General features: G+C 41.3%; 1 protein-coding gene across 1 annotated transcript in view; it reads left to right on the top strand.

The window, feature by feature from the left end:
- Nucleotides 1–14,733, top strand: part of ACER3 (alkaline ceramidase 3) — a 79,659-nt gene extending 64,926 nt beyond the window's left edge. Inside the window, exons 8-12 of the mRNA XM_009881257.1 lie at nucleotides 4,876–4,934; nucleotides 9,205–9,306; nucleotides 11,974–12,078; nucleotides 13,792–13,837; nucleotides 14,067–14,733. Coding sequence (XP_009879559.1) covers nucleotides 4,876–4,934; nucleotides 9,205–9,306; nucleotides 11,974–12,078; nucleotides 13,792–13,837; nucleotides 14,067–14,120 — 366 coding nt within the window. The 3' untranslated portion in view covers nucleotides 14,121–14,733. The remainder of the gene's footprint in view (nucleotides 1–4,875; nucleotides 4,935–9,204; nucleotides 9,307–11,973; nucleotides 12,079–13,791; nucleotides 13,838–14,066) is intronic.
- The last annotated feature ends 1,571 nt before the right edge of the window (nucleotides 14,734–16,304 follow it).

Here is a 16,304-nt window from a genome sequence, read left to right as displayed (position 1 = left end):
AGTATAAAACTAATTTGAGTGACGTTTCGCTCTGTTCCACAGCTTGTTTGGGGATGTCTTCCAGAAAGCCAGTACAGGTTTCATTCTGACTAATACTTTTACCTGCACGACAGCTTAGGGAATGTGGAAGGATGTTCAGACTCTGCAAAGGATTAGCTCTACATGTCATTGTAGAAGCTCAGTTTACTGCTGCGGACGGTGTCCCAGAAGCTCTGGAGAGCAGCTCTGTGCCATGCAGCAGCAGTGACTTGTATGTCGCTTTGTCATCATGTACGTGCATCTAACCAGAACCAAACCAAGTGAATCTGAATTAGTTCGTTCAGGAGCTGTCGGGCAACATGGAGTGCTAAACAGCCATAACTGTGCAGAGTTACTCGGTCTTTCACTGTCATCGTGGGGATTGTCCTTCCCTTTTCTCTCTGCCCAGATTTCTTTTCCAGAAATCCAAGAACATGTAGAAGTCTGTTTTCTTTGTTGTAAATTGCAAATGCAATTTCCAGCTTCAAGTACTTATGCTAACTATTTTTTGATAGCTGGATAGTATGTTAATAGATAAGCAGTGGTTGCCAAGAACCCAAAATCTCTCAGTGCGGTTCCCAATGTGTACACTTAATATTTGAAGCTGATAAATTGACTTTATTAACCAAGGATGGGCAGAAGGCCAGGAGCAGAGGAAACAGAAGTGGAAGTAACAGGCTATTGCTGCTTTCTGTACTAGAAGGGCAGATGAAGAACCAGTTTTGTATGTTCCCCCCAGTGTGGAGTACCAACATTGCCTCCGGCTGGCATGAGAAGTGAATCTATATAATTTGCTTAACTGCCTCCACATCAAAAATGCTGCCAAACACTGAGCCCTGAAACTCTTACTTCCCATTTGTGAATTAAAATGCTGTTCTTCATATTTGGCCTTCATATCAGGTAATCCACTGTCTATTAATAAGACTTTGGGGTTTTCCCTATTGCAAAGGTACGAGCTTCAAAGCTGATACACAAGCAGCTTTATTTGCATCTTAAACAGCAAGGAGCGAACTGTCTAGTGATAACAAAAGATGATGAGATTCTGCTGCTTCCTTTTGTTTCAATTGTAGTGCAAGGGTGTTCTTTGGCATGCAATTTAAAAGCACTGTGAGACAAAATAGCACAAAACCTGTTTGCGTTTTCACCTGTCACTTAAATGATGTGTTAGTTAAAGAAGAAGAACAAAGGGAGCTAAAGGAATTGAAAAATTTGAGTCAACTTTAATAAGGTGGACTTTTTTTATTATTATTTTATACTTTATCCTTCTTTGGGTAGACGGATAATACCTAACAAATTTTTGGCATGATGAACGTTGTAAATCCATGGGTGGTAAAGCAGTAAAAGTAAGCACTGCTCCCTGAAGTATAAACTAAGTTGTGTGGCGCGGATTATAGGTCTCTAGTAAGAAACAGCTGTAGCGAGACGTGCAGCTCCGGTCTCTGCAGCTCACGGCGACACCTCCGTGCTTGCCTTCAGTGCGAAGAGGAGGATTGGAGCACGCCGAGCAGAACACTTTGTTGTTCCAGTCTTTCACAGGCTTTTAAACACGAGTGTGTTTTACTGCTAACAACCCGTTTGTGTGGGGGAGCGGAAATGGCAAGAAATTGAAGTGTCAGCTGTGGGCATATATTTTTTTTCAGTCGTTCCAAGGTTCTTTGTATTTTTTTCCTTCCTCCCTCCGTTAGGACTGGCCTCTCCTGCAAGCCATTAGGTGACTGACTAAAAAGAAAGCTTTTCGAGGCTCTACAAAGAAAGCTTTTCTTAGCTTTTGCTCTTTCCTGCTTTTAGTAGCTGCTGAAAAAAATTTAGCATTTTTAGTCTGTTTTTTACCTGGGCTTTGGGCTGCCTAGAGGCCATGTTTCTCTAGGCATAGTCTGACGCTATTTGAGTCCTTGTACAAAGAACCCAAGAGCAAATCGGATAAAACCATGAAAGTGGGCACACCCCTAACAACTACAATAGAAATTTCTCTTCACAGTTAAGTTTTTGCTGTGTCTCTGCTGCAGAAGAGCATTTTAGCAATGGAAGTTGTAGGAAGGAGGAGATGGGCAAGGAAAGGGCATCAAACTGTGATTTGGGTTCCAGAGGAGCCTTTCCATGGATTCCTCTGTGCCATCCCTCTCTCAGAATAAATTACTGGATTTGATTTGGAAAACGAAACAGGCTGTTTTAAATGAGGCTGATGAAGTAAAATGGCATTTAACTTTCAAATTTAAGTCTGCATTTGTGGGGTCTTTTTAGGCAAAATATGGAGAAAGGCTTAGGGACTTGGGTCTCTTTAGTCTAGAGAAAAGAAGATTGAGGGGGGATCTTATTAATACTTATAAATACTTAAAGGGAGGGTGCCAGGGGGATGGGAGCAGTCTTTTTTCAGTGGCGCCCAGTGATAGGACGAGGGGTAACGGGCATAAACTTGAACATAGGAAGTTCCATCTTAACATGAGAAGGAACTTCTTTACTTTGAGGGTAGTGGAGCACTGGCACAGGCTGCCCAGAGAGGGGGTGGAGTCTCCCACTCTGGAGACATTCAAAACCCGCCTGGACGCTGTCCTGTGCCACGTGCTGTAGGTGACCCTGCTCTGGTGGGGGGGTTGGACTGGATGATCTCCAGAGGTCCCTTCCAACCCTGACCACTCTGTGATTCTGTGAAAATGTCAGTGATGAAGAATTGTACCAGCACGCAGCACCTGAGCAGCCCCTTTCTACTTTGAGCTTGGGACTGATAAGTTCTCAGTACTCAGCCTGTGTTGAGCGGGTTTTGTTGGTTTTGGGGTTTTTTCCAATTTACGTGCTGTACCACAGCAAGGGAACTGGAATTAGCTAACAGTTTTTTATAAAGTACAAGCCAGAACCAATAAGCCTTTTAAGTAGTTTCGCTTTGTTTAGCTCTACGGAGCAGAACACACAGTAGTAGCAGTTTAGTTACTGAAGTTATTTGATCTGACTCTGAATGCAAATAAAGAGCTGCTGTGCTGAATGACTTTGCATAGTCAATATTGGAGCTTACTTTTTACCCGTTGTCAAACATAAGGGCTCTGTTGCATGTCTTGTTCTGTATATATGCACTGATAATATGGCGTGTGCTACTAACCTCATCCTTAACGCTAAAAGGAGTTGGGAAATTTGCCTTTATGGGCTTTTGAAAGGCAGGTTTCACTTTGCGTTGTTACAGCCATCTATTTTATGTCGGTAACTAGACCCGTGTGTGTGCTTGCAGGATAGTAGTAGCTGAACGCCCCGGTTCCAGCAGAGTAAGAGGTAGTCCTTGCCCTGAAAACAGCGTAGTCTAAAAGAAGGAAAGGTACGAGGAGGTCAGTAGAACGTGGTAAGGACACAGGTCTGTAAACACACCTCTGTGAGGTTTAGTGGCTTTTAAAAATAGGCAGCAAAGGTTTATCATTTGTTCGGGTAAAACAAGGCAGTGATAGATAGGAGTTAACTAAAACTGAGAAAGGAAAGGCAGTGACCACAGAAGCAAAAAAGAGCAAGGGGCTTGTGAGCCAGTGGAGAGAGGCAAAGAGAGGGGCATGACTGCTTGGAACAAACTGCCTTTTGGCAGGAGGAAAACAGTGTTCGGAATAAAAAGCATGGAGAGTAACTTAATGTCACCAGTGTCTGGAAATTTGAGAGGCTGAGAGAGTTGGGGCTGTTCAGCCTGGAGAAGAGAAGGCTCCGGGGAGATCTTATTGTGGCCTTCCAGTCCCTAAAGGGGCTCCAGGAGAGCTGGGGAAGGACTTTTTACTGGGGCATGTAGTGACAGGACGAGGGGGAATGGCTATAAACTGGAAGAGGGCAGGTTTAGATTAAAGATTAGGAAGAAGTTTTTCACTTTGAGGGTGCTGAGGCACTGGAACAGGTTGCCCAGAGAGGGTGTTGAGGCCCCATCCCTGGAGGTGTTGAAGGCCAGGCTGGACATGGCCTTGGGCAACCTGGTCTGGTAGGAGGTGTCCCTGCCCATGGCAGGGGGGGTGGAACTCAATGATCTTCAAGGTCCTTTCCAACCTAAACCATTCTATGATTCTATGATTCTAAATCCTCCCTACTGCAGTGACTTCTGCACCGCTTTTCAGGCATGAGTGACCGCATTTCTTCTCTTCTTCAATGTGTATGTCTTGGAGATGGTGTTCTGTGGATCCCAAGCTTGTGAATAAAAAAAGGAGAGTGATTTAAAGATCACGAGGCAGAAAATAAGTGATTACTTCGACTTTTTATATGTCAGGGAATTACATTCAAATTCACCAAGTCTACAGTCAGCCAGATTTGCTCGTGGATCTTTTTGGAGCATGCAGCCTTCCCAATGTATAATTACATTGAATCCCAACAATCTGTAATAGTTGGTTTTAAGTGCTGCCTGGAAAGTTTCTTCTATACTGGTGTTCGGTGTGGGCATAGTGCATAGTCTATTCAGGTGTTTGTTTTCAGGAGAAAATATTAATCAGTGAAGGAAGCATAGCGTTCAAGAATGGTTTTAGCTGATTCTTATGCAATCCTGAACTAAACAGCACAGATGCCGGAGAGATGATAGGAGTTAAGTTACCGTTTGGGTTTCAGGATGTTTATTGAGTGCCATCTAGTGTTTACTTTCTAATTCAAAAAAGTCAAACCAGTTCTACACCACTGACTTTCTCTGTAATTGCATAAAGGGCATGGTTTATAGTCATACTTTTATTTGAAACTTTTATGGAAGACTTTCTGGAGAGGAAGTTAGAGGGGATACTATTTTCCTGAGACTAAGAAATAAAAATCAACAGAGGCTTCCAAAATATTTTTACTCCTGTAGTGTTTTATAAAGTCTCTTGAATCCAACTGCTGAATTTTATCTCTTTTTTTTTTTTTTTTTTATTTTTTTATTTCCAGATCATGTATGGAACACTAGTTTCTATTATAGTTCTACGATCTGTGTATATAGTATTATGGTAAGTAACCATTTAGTTCAGCATTTTAAGATATAACTTAGCATTTGCATCTTTTGTTTTTTTCGTGGGCTTAACATGAGAAATTGGCAATGGCAAAATTTCTTTAACTAGGTACATAATGGTAGTTCATGTGCACTGCTTGGTTGAAAGGGAGTGGCTCATCTCCTTGCATTTTTTTGAAGCCACTGGGATAACATTAAACAAAACGGAAATCTCTACACTTATGATCAGTGTTCACTGCCAGGTGTTCCGCCACTGGCTTCCGCTGTTAGCCTGGGACTTCAAGGGGAATGGAGTTTCTCTCTTTGTATTGCTGGGTAATGTGTGAAATCTATTACCGGTGTCCAAACTCTTAACAGTGATACTTGGAGAGAGGTGAGACTAAGAGTGCAGAGCTGAACCGTTGGTTAATATTTTCCTTTCCTCTCCCCTACTCAAGTATCTAAAATTCAAATGTAAAAGATAATAACAGAGAAGGTTAAATGATAGTTTTCCTTACAGTTTTGACTAGGTCCAGTTAGGTATACGTTGTGGGAACTGAAATAAAAACTATTTGTAACAAACAAAAGGGTATTAGAAATGTTAGGAGACATTGAGAAGCATTAGAATCATCAGAGCATCAGACTGGGTGGGTACAAGAGAAGAAAAAGGAATTGAATCAGTATTGGAGTAAACACATACCGTTAGCTCTCAGAGGCTCAGTTGGTTGCCCCGTCCTGTCTCTCCCCTGGGAATAGTTGGTGTTCTCGCGTATTTGGGGATTGAACCTGAAAATTACTGATTTCTCTCTACTATCTTAATTCTAAATGTGCTTTTTGTTAAATTTTGTTTCGAGTTACACCCAAATCTGTTCAGGAACACAAGGAAGAATTTAACAAAAGGTGTGAATTTAAAGTACGTTCATTGAATCACCTTCCAATAGCAATTTCAGTTAATTTGGTTTGACTTTCCCCAAGAAATCCCCACAGACCAAGTGTAAATCTTCACAGATTTTTATTAAGCGAGAACTTAAAACTAGTAGCATGTTGCTTGCAGCTTTAGAAACAATCATCAGTTTAAAGGCATTTTTCAAACCCATTAACATGGAAATTTTAATCCAAACCTGGAGATCTTAAGTGATATTACCTTAATTCGCTTCCATGGGGAACTAAGTTGAATCAAGTTCAGGTCATTTTAATTTTGTTCTTATACAAGGATTTAGCACAGTGCTAGTCAGATTAAATTTCTTTCCGTCTGTGTAGACGAACCCTTGAGCCTGCTATCTTTCCAGTTCTGCAAATTTCCCACGCTTGTGCATTCTTACTATTTCTGAAGCATTTCATAGTCCTCTGTCACTATCTATAACACCCCCGTCCTCCCTCCCAGGGTATCATTCATTGTTTTCCTCCAGCAAAGTCTGTCTCTGAAGTTCCACCTATTTTTTCGCTTCAGTTTTAGAGGGTTGGAGTGTATTTTCTTAATTAGCTAGATCACTTCGTTGCAACATGGCCCCACAAAGACTTGCTTCCCCCTTTGGTTGTATTATGCAAACTGGTTAGAAAGCTGGGATGGGGAGAGAAGTACTACTTTTAGACTTTAACTAAACTACTGCTAATTTTAAATTAGTTCTACTAGAGAAGCTGTGCCAACTTGAAGGTACCCTGTCTTTTCTCTAAAAGTCATCCCCAAGTAACGCTTTTGGATTTACTTCCTCTGCATTGCTATAACATATTCCTGTCTTTCCATTGATAATGCTAGAGTTTGTCCAAACCTGTTTCAACTTACGCATCGACCCCAATTTCTGCTTATTTTGCTTCTTACTTCCTTAAAATGCATTAGCTTTCTGTCACTCGTATTTCTTAGTGCGGGGCTTGAAGTTGCTCTGAGCTTAGAGTATAAATCTCAGAGCAGCACGTTATTCCTTCCAGGCTGCTGCCTCTTCGTATCTTCATCGTTTGTTGCTGTTCCCGCCTGTTTCCCCCACACTTTTCATCTCTTTCTTGGGTCTGCTTCCTTCCCAAGATTACAACTTGGCAAATGTTGTTCTCTGCTCACAAAGCATGTTCTCCATTAATAAGTGATGCCAGCCTCTCTCCCATTCCTTCGCAAAACAACACCATTTATTCCCTGAACAATTCTAGCTATAATTGCCTAATTACCAGCATGTATAATATACCATTTAGTGCTCTTTCATTTCCTGGGCTTGCTTATGTCTCTAGAGCACTGAGTCGGGAATATTACAGTGTAGTCTCTGCCATGTACCTCATGGTGCTCCATGCATTTATTAGACTAAACAAATAATAATTTTGCTAGTTTATATTGGCAGTACGCTTGTTGTGAACATGTAAAATGTGTATCTGGTTAGTTTGCCCTGTGGAAGAAGCTCTACCTGTCACGTTTTGCCCATTTTGGTTGCCGGTGCTGACAGCTCTGAAACATGCACTGCGTATAACACAGTGGAGAAAGAGCAGCTCAGGAATGTGTTTTAACCCAGAATCTAAACTGTATTCACAGTGCTTAAAAATAACTTGACCAGTGTTTCATGGCAGCCTTTTAGGGTTGGAACTGGGTTTGCTTTTGGACAACTTAGTGGGAAAGGAGCACATGCTACCAACTTCCATGTAGGAAGTTTACAATTCCATAGCCCAACCTGGATGCAGATAGTGAGGGTAAATTTATTAATGGTGCACTTTATCGCAACTGATTCTTCAGTGTGTTTCCCATATCCTAAAGGGTGTATTGTTTTCTCCCAAAATTAAATTGGCAAGACTGGGTCCAGTCTTGTTCAACATACTCATCAGTGACTTGGATGAGGGACAGAGTGTACCCTCAGCAAGTTTGCTGATGACACAAAAACTGTGAGGGGTGGCTGACACACCAGAAGGCTGTGCCACCATACAGCGAGACCTGGACAGGCTGGAGAGTTGAGCGGAGAGGAACCTAATGAAGCTCAAGAAGGGCAAGTGTAGGGTCCTGCACCTGGGGAGGAATAACCCCGTGCACCAGTACAGGTTGGGGGCTGACCTGCTGGAAAGCAGCTCTGCAGAAAGGGACCTGGGAGTCCTGGTGGACAAGTTGACCATGAGCCAGCAATGTGTCCTTGTGGCCAAGAAGGCAGATAGTCTCCTGGGGTGCATTAAAAAGAGTGTGGCAAGCAGGTCATCCTGCCCCTCTACTCTGCCCTGGTGAGGCCACATCTGGAGTACTGTGCCCAGTTCTGGGCTTCCCAGTTCAAGACAGACAAGGAACTACTGGAGAGAGTCCAGCAGAGGGCTATGAAGATGATTAGGGGTCTGGAGCATCTCTCTGATGAGGAAAAGCTGAGAGCCCTGTGGCTGTTTAGCCTGAAGAAGACTGAGAGGGGATCTCATCAATGCTGATCAATATCTAAAGGGCGGGTGGCAAGAGGATGGGGCCAGACTCTTTTCAGTGGTGCTCAACGACAGGACAAGAGGTAACAGGCACAAACTGCAACATGGGAAATTCCATCTCAATGTGAGGAGGAACTTCTTTACTGTGAGGTTGTCAGAGCGCTGGCGCAGGGTGCCCAGAGAGGTGGGGGAGTCTCCCACTCTGGAGCCATTCCAAACCCACCCGGATGCATTCCTATGCAAACTGCTGTAGGTGACCCTGCTTTGGCACGAGGGTTGGACTAGATGACCTCTAGAGGTCCCTTTCAACCCCAACCATTCTTTGATTCTACGACATTTTTCCATCCCGAATAGATAGAACTTAGTGATAAAGTACAACATGAAATTACTGTTTTCTAAAATCATTCATTTGGTTAGTTGTTGGTCCTGGTGATCTTCATTCACAAAAAACTACAGTCATTTTGAAAGACCTTATTTAAACACGTCCCCTAGTATAGGGATATCATATGTTGGAAAAGTGCATCTTCTTTTGGGAGAGTCTTAATTTGTAACATGACTATTTTTTAACTGAAAGGTTATACATAGGACAGAAGAAATAGTACCTTGTAGCCAACTTCAGTTTTCCCACTTACTTGTTGCATTAGGAGAGAGCAGTATTTAGGGGAACAATTAAAAATATAGAAGTAAAATGTTTAAAAGACCAGTCTTGGAGAATGTGAATTCAGGAGAGAAGGGAGGAGGTAAAATATGATACTTAAATAGATCAGATTGGAAGTCAATGTTTTTCCTTTTGGAAAAAAAAATAAAATTAATAAAGCAGTTTATTTGTATGTAATAGTATTTATATATGTTACATAAAAGCTGCCTTTAAAGAATCAAGAACTAAACTTTGCATTATTTCTCTCTCTCTGTCTCTCTAGGGTATACCCATGGCTTAGAGGTCTAGGCTATACATCTTTAACTGTATTTTTAATGGGATTTTTTCTTTGGAATGTGGACAACATTTTCTGTGATAAATTGAGGTGAGTTCTTTCACTTTGTTCAGATAGCTCTTAATAGTCTTACATCATAAAGCTTTTTTTTTTCTTGTGGTGTATCTTCAAGTCTATCTCATGGTACGTATGGTACACTGCCTGCAAAACATTCACAAGGGTTTAACCCAGTTTGCTCATGACTAGACTCAGCACTCAACAGTTTTTTAACTTTTTATTTTTATCCATGAATAGATTTATTTTTTTAAATAAGTGATATTTCTCTTTATCATTAATTTAAGTTGAGAGAAAGTAATGTCACTGGAGTAATTTTGAGGATCTGTGGCTTGCTAAAGCTTGCTCTTCACGCTTGATTTCATCTGAATGAGTTTCTTATACTGTTTTTTTTGGTTTCTGCTCTTGCCATTTCCCAGGAAAGTATCAGAAGCAGTAGTTCTGCAGGTTAAAGAAATATCTACTGCAATATATCTGTCACCAATAAACAACAGCTGTTTGGGCATCTCAGAAAGAACAGTAACTCTGTGAGCCAACACACAGTGCTCGGCTGTCATTTTTAGCCTGAAGTCTTCTGGCTTAGTGCTTGTAGAGGAGGCCAGGAAAGACATCCTCTCTGTTTAGTGTATTGCCAAATGGGGTAAAAAAGGCTTCCAGACAAAGCTTGTAGGAACCCCCCATCTCATCCTATGGCTAGATACTCTGTCCGTGCAAGAAAGAACACCAGTCCAACAGGTTGTTCTATTAATTGGGTGCTCCTCTGGAACTGCACCTTTCTTTGCCTTCATTGCGACACTTGTGTTCTGCCCCAAGCTGGAGGAGATGGACAGATTGATGCCAGCATCCCAAAAATCCCTTCTTGGCACTCTGATATACTGTTATGCTGCTGAATCTGTGGTGTACAGAATTGTCCTAGTAGGTTGCTTTGTCAGGGTCAGGTCATAGTGTGCTGTAAAGAAGGCGAGTGTTTTCCACCTGTCCCTTTTGGCTCTGTCGTCCTTGCACTAGGTTACGCCAATTCAGAGTTAGCTCCAACAGAGTTTCCTTGAAACTTTTTTTTTTAAAATATAGCTGTACTGAATATAATACACAGTGCCTCATCCCTAGAAACAGTTGATACAGGTGGCATAGAAAAGCTATTTGCCAACCCAAGCAGGTGGGTATACAGTGACTTTGCAAATATTGGCATGGAGGTTGATTTTTGCAGCTGCATCGTGTCACTGGTGAGATTATAACCCCCAGTTCACTAAGCCTGCTGAGCTGCTGCAGGTCTGTGGGGCTTCTGAACTTGTTCCTAGCCTCAAAGATTACACCAGCTGCTGAAGCACTTTTTTCCATCCTCATTTTGCAAAGGGAAAAGAGAAGTTAGCATATTTCCTGTAATACTTGTTTGTTTATGGTGCTGGAAAAAAAAACCCAAATACGCTGGTTTACCAGCTTTAATCCAATGTCTGCAGAGTCTTGAATTTCTCCAGGTGGCATTATATCTCGAACCTTTAGAGAGAAAATATGTTCCAGTTCCTTGCAATTTTTTGTTCTCTAAAGATCTAACTTGTGACTCATCCACCTACCTGCTCTTTTTAGTTTTAATGTTCAAAATTGTGTTTTGTTTCAGTGTTTGTTTCTCCGTATTTCACTGAATTTCAAGCTTATTTAAAAGAAAATAATAATAAATCTATAGCACGCAGCTTCCCTGGTTCCAAGGCACTTTTGAATTTGAGCTTTGAGATTTCCTGCCATGCACAGGCTCAGAGGCTGCGCTGGGGTGACAGTCGGTACGTTCCAGTATGCCATTCCCGGGCTGACTGAATCACAGCTCTGTGTTCATATTTGTGACTGAGCAGCTCTGGAAACTAAACAGTAGTTCCAGGATTAGCGTTTAGTCAGGGGGACTGAATGCTATAACATCAAGCAGTAAATAAGTATTACAGAAGCTTCAGATTTTTCTTCCTTAACACCTGAGATCGTTGTTTTCCCTTTTTTTGTTTTGACTGAATGTGAAAGTCAAAAAAGAAGACAGGCAGATGCAAACCTCTGCTCCACCATCAGCCAAACTAGGTGTTATCTGGAGAAGCCTGGTGAGCAGGAGAAATCAGGGCAATGTACTTCCTCCCCTTTCTTTCTCTATGTGCATCCCTTAGCCTCTTCCCAAGTAGCTCACACACCGTAACTGTGCAAAACACCTATTTTGTCCTTGTTTTGGAGTACAACAGAAAAAAGGCAAGATAAGCTTCCACGGAGCTGGAGAATAGGTGGTGTGATTGCCAAATGTAAAGCGGTAATGTCAGATAGATCACATTTCCTCTCTCAAACCTTAAACTCAGCATTTCATCCTACGGACAGTGGTTCAGCCGGTTTCGGGGAGGAGAATGGTAGAACTCATTTGGGATTGTGGGATGGCATAAATACGTTACTTGAAAATTGAGGCCAGAAGTAACTGATCACCAGTTGTATGAAGAAGTGCGTGCTTTCTTTAACTGTGTAAGAAAGCCAGTTTGCTACTGTCTTTCTGTACTGGCAGTATAAGGTGTAACTGCCGTTCCTCACTGGCTGAAAGCCTGACTGCGTGAAGCCTCGCTCGCTCGTGAAGCACGTGCCTGAGATACGGAAATAGTAACGTGTGATCTGACGGGCAAGCACCGCGATTTGAGATTGCTTAGCTTGAAAAATAAAACCCCCTTGCATGGTGTTTCTTTCTTACAGAGCACTACGAGAGAAGATGCCTCCCGTTGTGGGAGCTGTGACACAGTTTCATGCATGGTGGCATATTCTCACAGGCCTGGGCTCTTACCTTCATATCTTGCTGAGGTAGGAAATGTTTTCTAAACTGGATGCGCGTAAAGTCTTAGGAGTTTTCCCAGGTTTAGATTTACTTCAAAATGTTCTATTGGCCAGAAGAGCAGGAAAAGGACTTCTTACTAAACTGGTGAGAGTTTTTCTTTCCTCTTTGCAACTGATCTACAAACTCCGTAAAAGTTTATTCTTCAAAATGTAATCATTAATCTTTAAATAGTTATGGTTCTTTAGAACAATGCAATTCAGAAATGGGAACCCTGTAGCAATTAAACTGCAAAACTATTTGACAGTATATTAGTTTCAAAATATAATCTATGAATATCTTTCTGTTCTTGAGCAGCAATCCTGAAGTACTTAAACATGTTTAATTTTAGAAGCATAACTAATCTTTTTGGTGGGCACTGTTGCTTCTGAAAACTAGGAGGCATAAAGCTATAGAGCAGGAGGGGGATGGCTGAAGTGGTTGGAGCAGAGCTTGTTCCCAGAAGTGCAGTTTTAAAAGGAGACTTAAATGAGAGCCTAAGTTTGCAAGTCTGAAGCCAGTAGTATTTATCTCTGGTTCTGCTCTATACCACCATCTAGTGGAACCAGGAACAAAAATAGAATTTCAGCTGGAATCTGAAGAATTCCTGTAGTTTGTTCATTATGTAATGAAATGTTTTACCACTTAACCATAAGAGAATGTTTGTTTAACAGATAACATTCTATGTATCGATGTAGTTGAGAAAACCTGATTACATGCCGGTTTTTGTACATCTAACATCGTATTCTCCTTTTTTGACAGAAGTTAAAATAGCTAGTGAAAAGAAAATGCAAGGAAAACAAGTCCATTTCCAGTTGCTATTCTGATAGCTTTTTTATATATACATATATGTGTATATATACATGTATATGCGGATGTGTATCTATATGTACATGTAAATATATGTGTATATATAAAATATGTAATCGTATGTGGAAAACAGCTGCTCCATTTTTGCTGACAGGTTGTCTGCTGCCCTAAACAGCTTGAGATAATCATCTGAAGAAAATTCCTTCCAGAAAGCAAGCTGATGCAGACAGTTTGGATAGCATAGGGGAGGTTTTTCCAGCATGCTGCACAGAGAAAATAATTTGGGTTTGCATCCTCTAGCCCTTGGGGAACGTGCAGATGCCCAATTTGTCTGTCCTACCTCAATGAACTGCATGCTTTCCCTGCAGGAGTTTCCCTAGTATTTTCTCAGCCACACAGCGGCATCACCTATGTCTGCTTAAAAAAGTGAGGAGGTCATACACAGGAAGACATCTACTGAGGGGAGAGGGTCTAGAAGAACAAAAATGAGATACAGAATCAACTTATGCTGCTTCCCCATTCTTCACCCCCTTCCTTAATGTCTGCTGTATTTTGTGGTACACTGATTTAATTTCATCCTTCCAAAATGACAGGCTCTAGTCCCTGTTTAGTCTTTTCCGTAGTGGAGAGAGACTTTCTTTCTCCGGGTTTCTCTCTTTCTCCCCACATAGGTGATAGGGTAGATTAGCAGACTAATCATGGTCTGGGACAGAGGGATTTACTGTAGGCTAATGTCTCCTACTTTGCATAAATCTAGGCAGAACGGGTAGCTCTGCAACCACAGAAGCAATTTTTTTCTAGTTGGAAAATAAAACCGGGATTAGTACATCATTATTATTTTATATGCTGCCTTATACGTGACATTTTAAGCACACTTTTCTCCTTTTCCTCAGTTTATACACAAGGACACTTTTCCTGAAACACAGGCCGAAGGTGAAGGTAGGCAAGCAATATTTTGTGTCTGTTAACGTGCTGTAGCATTCGGGTGTCTTGTGCTTTAAACTTGCATTGGGGCTCACTGATCATGCCTGTTAGGGTACTGTCTTTGATTTCTCCTTGTATCCCAAGAAATGCGGTTGAAATGATGGTTAAGAGTGTTTGGTTTCTGTTCCAAGAGACATAATATTCCAGGAAAACTTTCCCTTCTTCCTGTTTTTCTTTTTAACAGTTTGTTTTTGGAATATGGCCTGTTCTTCTTGTGGAGCCGCCCAAGAAGCTTTGACTGAGACCTAGGCAGTCACATGCGATCACCTAGCCTGGCTGAATAAAGCGATTCAACGGTTCCTATGGCTGAAGTGTCAAAATTATGGATCAGTTCAAGTACCACTGCTATAAAAGGACTTCTCTGTGTTATTAGGCCAGCCGGCCGGACCAGAGCAAAGAGTTGGCACACAAGGGAAATAATGTTTAGTACAACTTTATTCTAAGTTGTTAAAAACAAAGAGTAAGACAAAATATTTTTATGTATATATTGTATAGCTGATGATACTGAGCTAATATTTCGTGCTGGTCACAGAAAACTAACCATTTTTGAAGTGGATTGCATACGTTTTTTCATTCAGTTGTTGTTCTTTCTGTGGTTTAAACTAATATTAGTAACTGAATGACAAAACCAGGCCGTTGATGGCCAAGCTAAGCATTTGTGTGGCCTATAGTGAACTGAATGCTTAACCTGAACTACTTTAATCTTGCACTTTTATACAATTAATGAAGTATGTAATGGTTGATTTAGGGCTTTATTCTATCTTGCTTTTCCACAGCCTCCTTTGCAATTTATATTTGAAGTGAAACGGTTGGGAAGCCTGTGCCGTTTAGTTCATTTTGTACCAAGCTTCCATTTTCTCTTTAGTCCAACTGAGGTACATCGTGGAGGATGTTCCAGGGTGTCACCAGCAGAAGACACTTAAGATGGTGAAGCATTATAGGGGTTCTTGTTTGTGTCTGGAAACTGAATTCCTAATTTGTTTGAGCAGTGATCCATCAGGAGACTGCAAGGTGACTGTGTAAACACAAGAAACATTTTTTTTATTTTTTTATAATTATTAATTACATGCCTCCTTTGTATCTATCCCTACTTTTTGCTCCCCATGTCCCACTCAGACTACAGATAGACAAACACCTTAGATGTGTGCTAGTTCAGCTTTGAATTCATCTCTTTGCCTTATTTCATAAGTCTTAAATATTGGTCTGAGTTTCAGAAGCATCATCTTATTCAGAAATATTGAAGAAAGAGTAAAGAACAAGATTGATGTTGAGGATACCCCAAAATGTAATTGGCAGCACTTTGATTGTTTGCTCTTAATTTGTCCATCACGTGGTTCCTCTGTGGAAATTTGACCACCTTTTTAAAACCAAACTTAGGGGATGGATGGGGGGGGACAAACCCTCTGGTTTCTGCAATTTTTATCTACCCAGCTGATGAAAGTTAATACGTAAGCATAAAGAAAACATTGAACGAACACAGTTTTTCAAAACATACCTCATATTGGAGGCTGTGGTTTTGACTCTTCAGATCTCGGGGCAACTAACAGAGTCAGTCTCTGGCCCTCCTAGCTGCCATACTATGCAATTTTTTTCTGCTTTGGCTGCTCTGAGGGTTTTATCCTTCTTGCCATGAAGGAAGAAAGGGATATGCTCAAACTGATTGGAAATCCTGTTCTCTATTCATATAAAACGTGCCCACAGCAGCAAGGCACAGTAGTGTAGCTATAAAGCTGTCTCCCAGATCACAAGGTCCTGGCTAGTGTAAGCTTCCTCGTTCCGACTGCTGAAAAAGTCAGACTGAAATGTGTATTGTACAATCAACGCTGGCAAAAATTGTCATCTGCCTTTAATATCTTTTTTCTTTTTTCCTGTTTGCAGCTTAGCTGCATCCTTTGTATCCATCAGTAGCACTCCTACTGATGTGAATCTCCAAATAAAATCGTGGCTTCGGTTCTGTGACTGACCCTGGCCTCTTGGGATCACATAGACCCAAGCTCAGGGCTAGAAAAAGATACTCAACCTTGAGTGACGTCAGTGAGGTTTAAGCACGTGCTGATAGCAGCACATTTCAGCCTGTAATCAGCAAAACGCTGTAAAGATTCTTGAATGAGAATTTTAAAACCGATTTGTTGTCAGTAGGCTCCAGTTCCGTAGACAAGGTCAGCATCTGTGTTGGGAAATTTGAGTGATCTTCAGACTGAAAGACGTTGGAATAACTAGCACAGAGGTAGGAAAATGCTGTCTCGGATCAAGTGTCTTTAATTATCCAGGAGGCATTTTTTTTTTGTAAAGAGATTTGAGAAATGCTTTAAAAATGTAGCTTAAAAATAAGTGCCTGCCTATTCACCTCCAGGCTCTCTCAAGCATTCTTCTGTACACTGCATCCGATTTTCTTATTGGTATGTTTACATGTTTTCATAAG

Source organism: Charadrius vociferus, unplaced genomic scaffold (genome assembly GCF_000708025.1).
Source record: "Charadrius vociferus isolate BGI_N301 unplaced genomic scaffold, ASM70802v2 scaffold1, whole genome shotgun sequence".
Taxonomy (NCBI): Eukaryota; Metazoa; Chordata; class Aves; order Charadriiformes; family Charadriidae; genus Charadrius; species Charadrius vociferus.
This window is presented reverse-complemented; position numbering and strand designations above follow the sequence as displayed.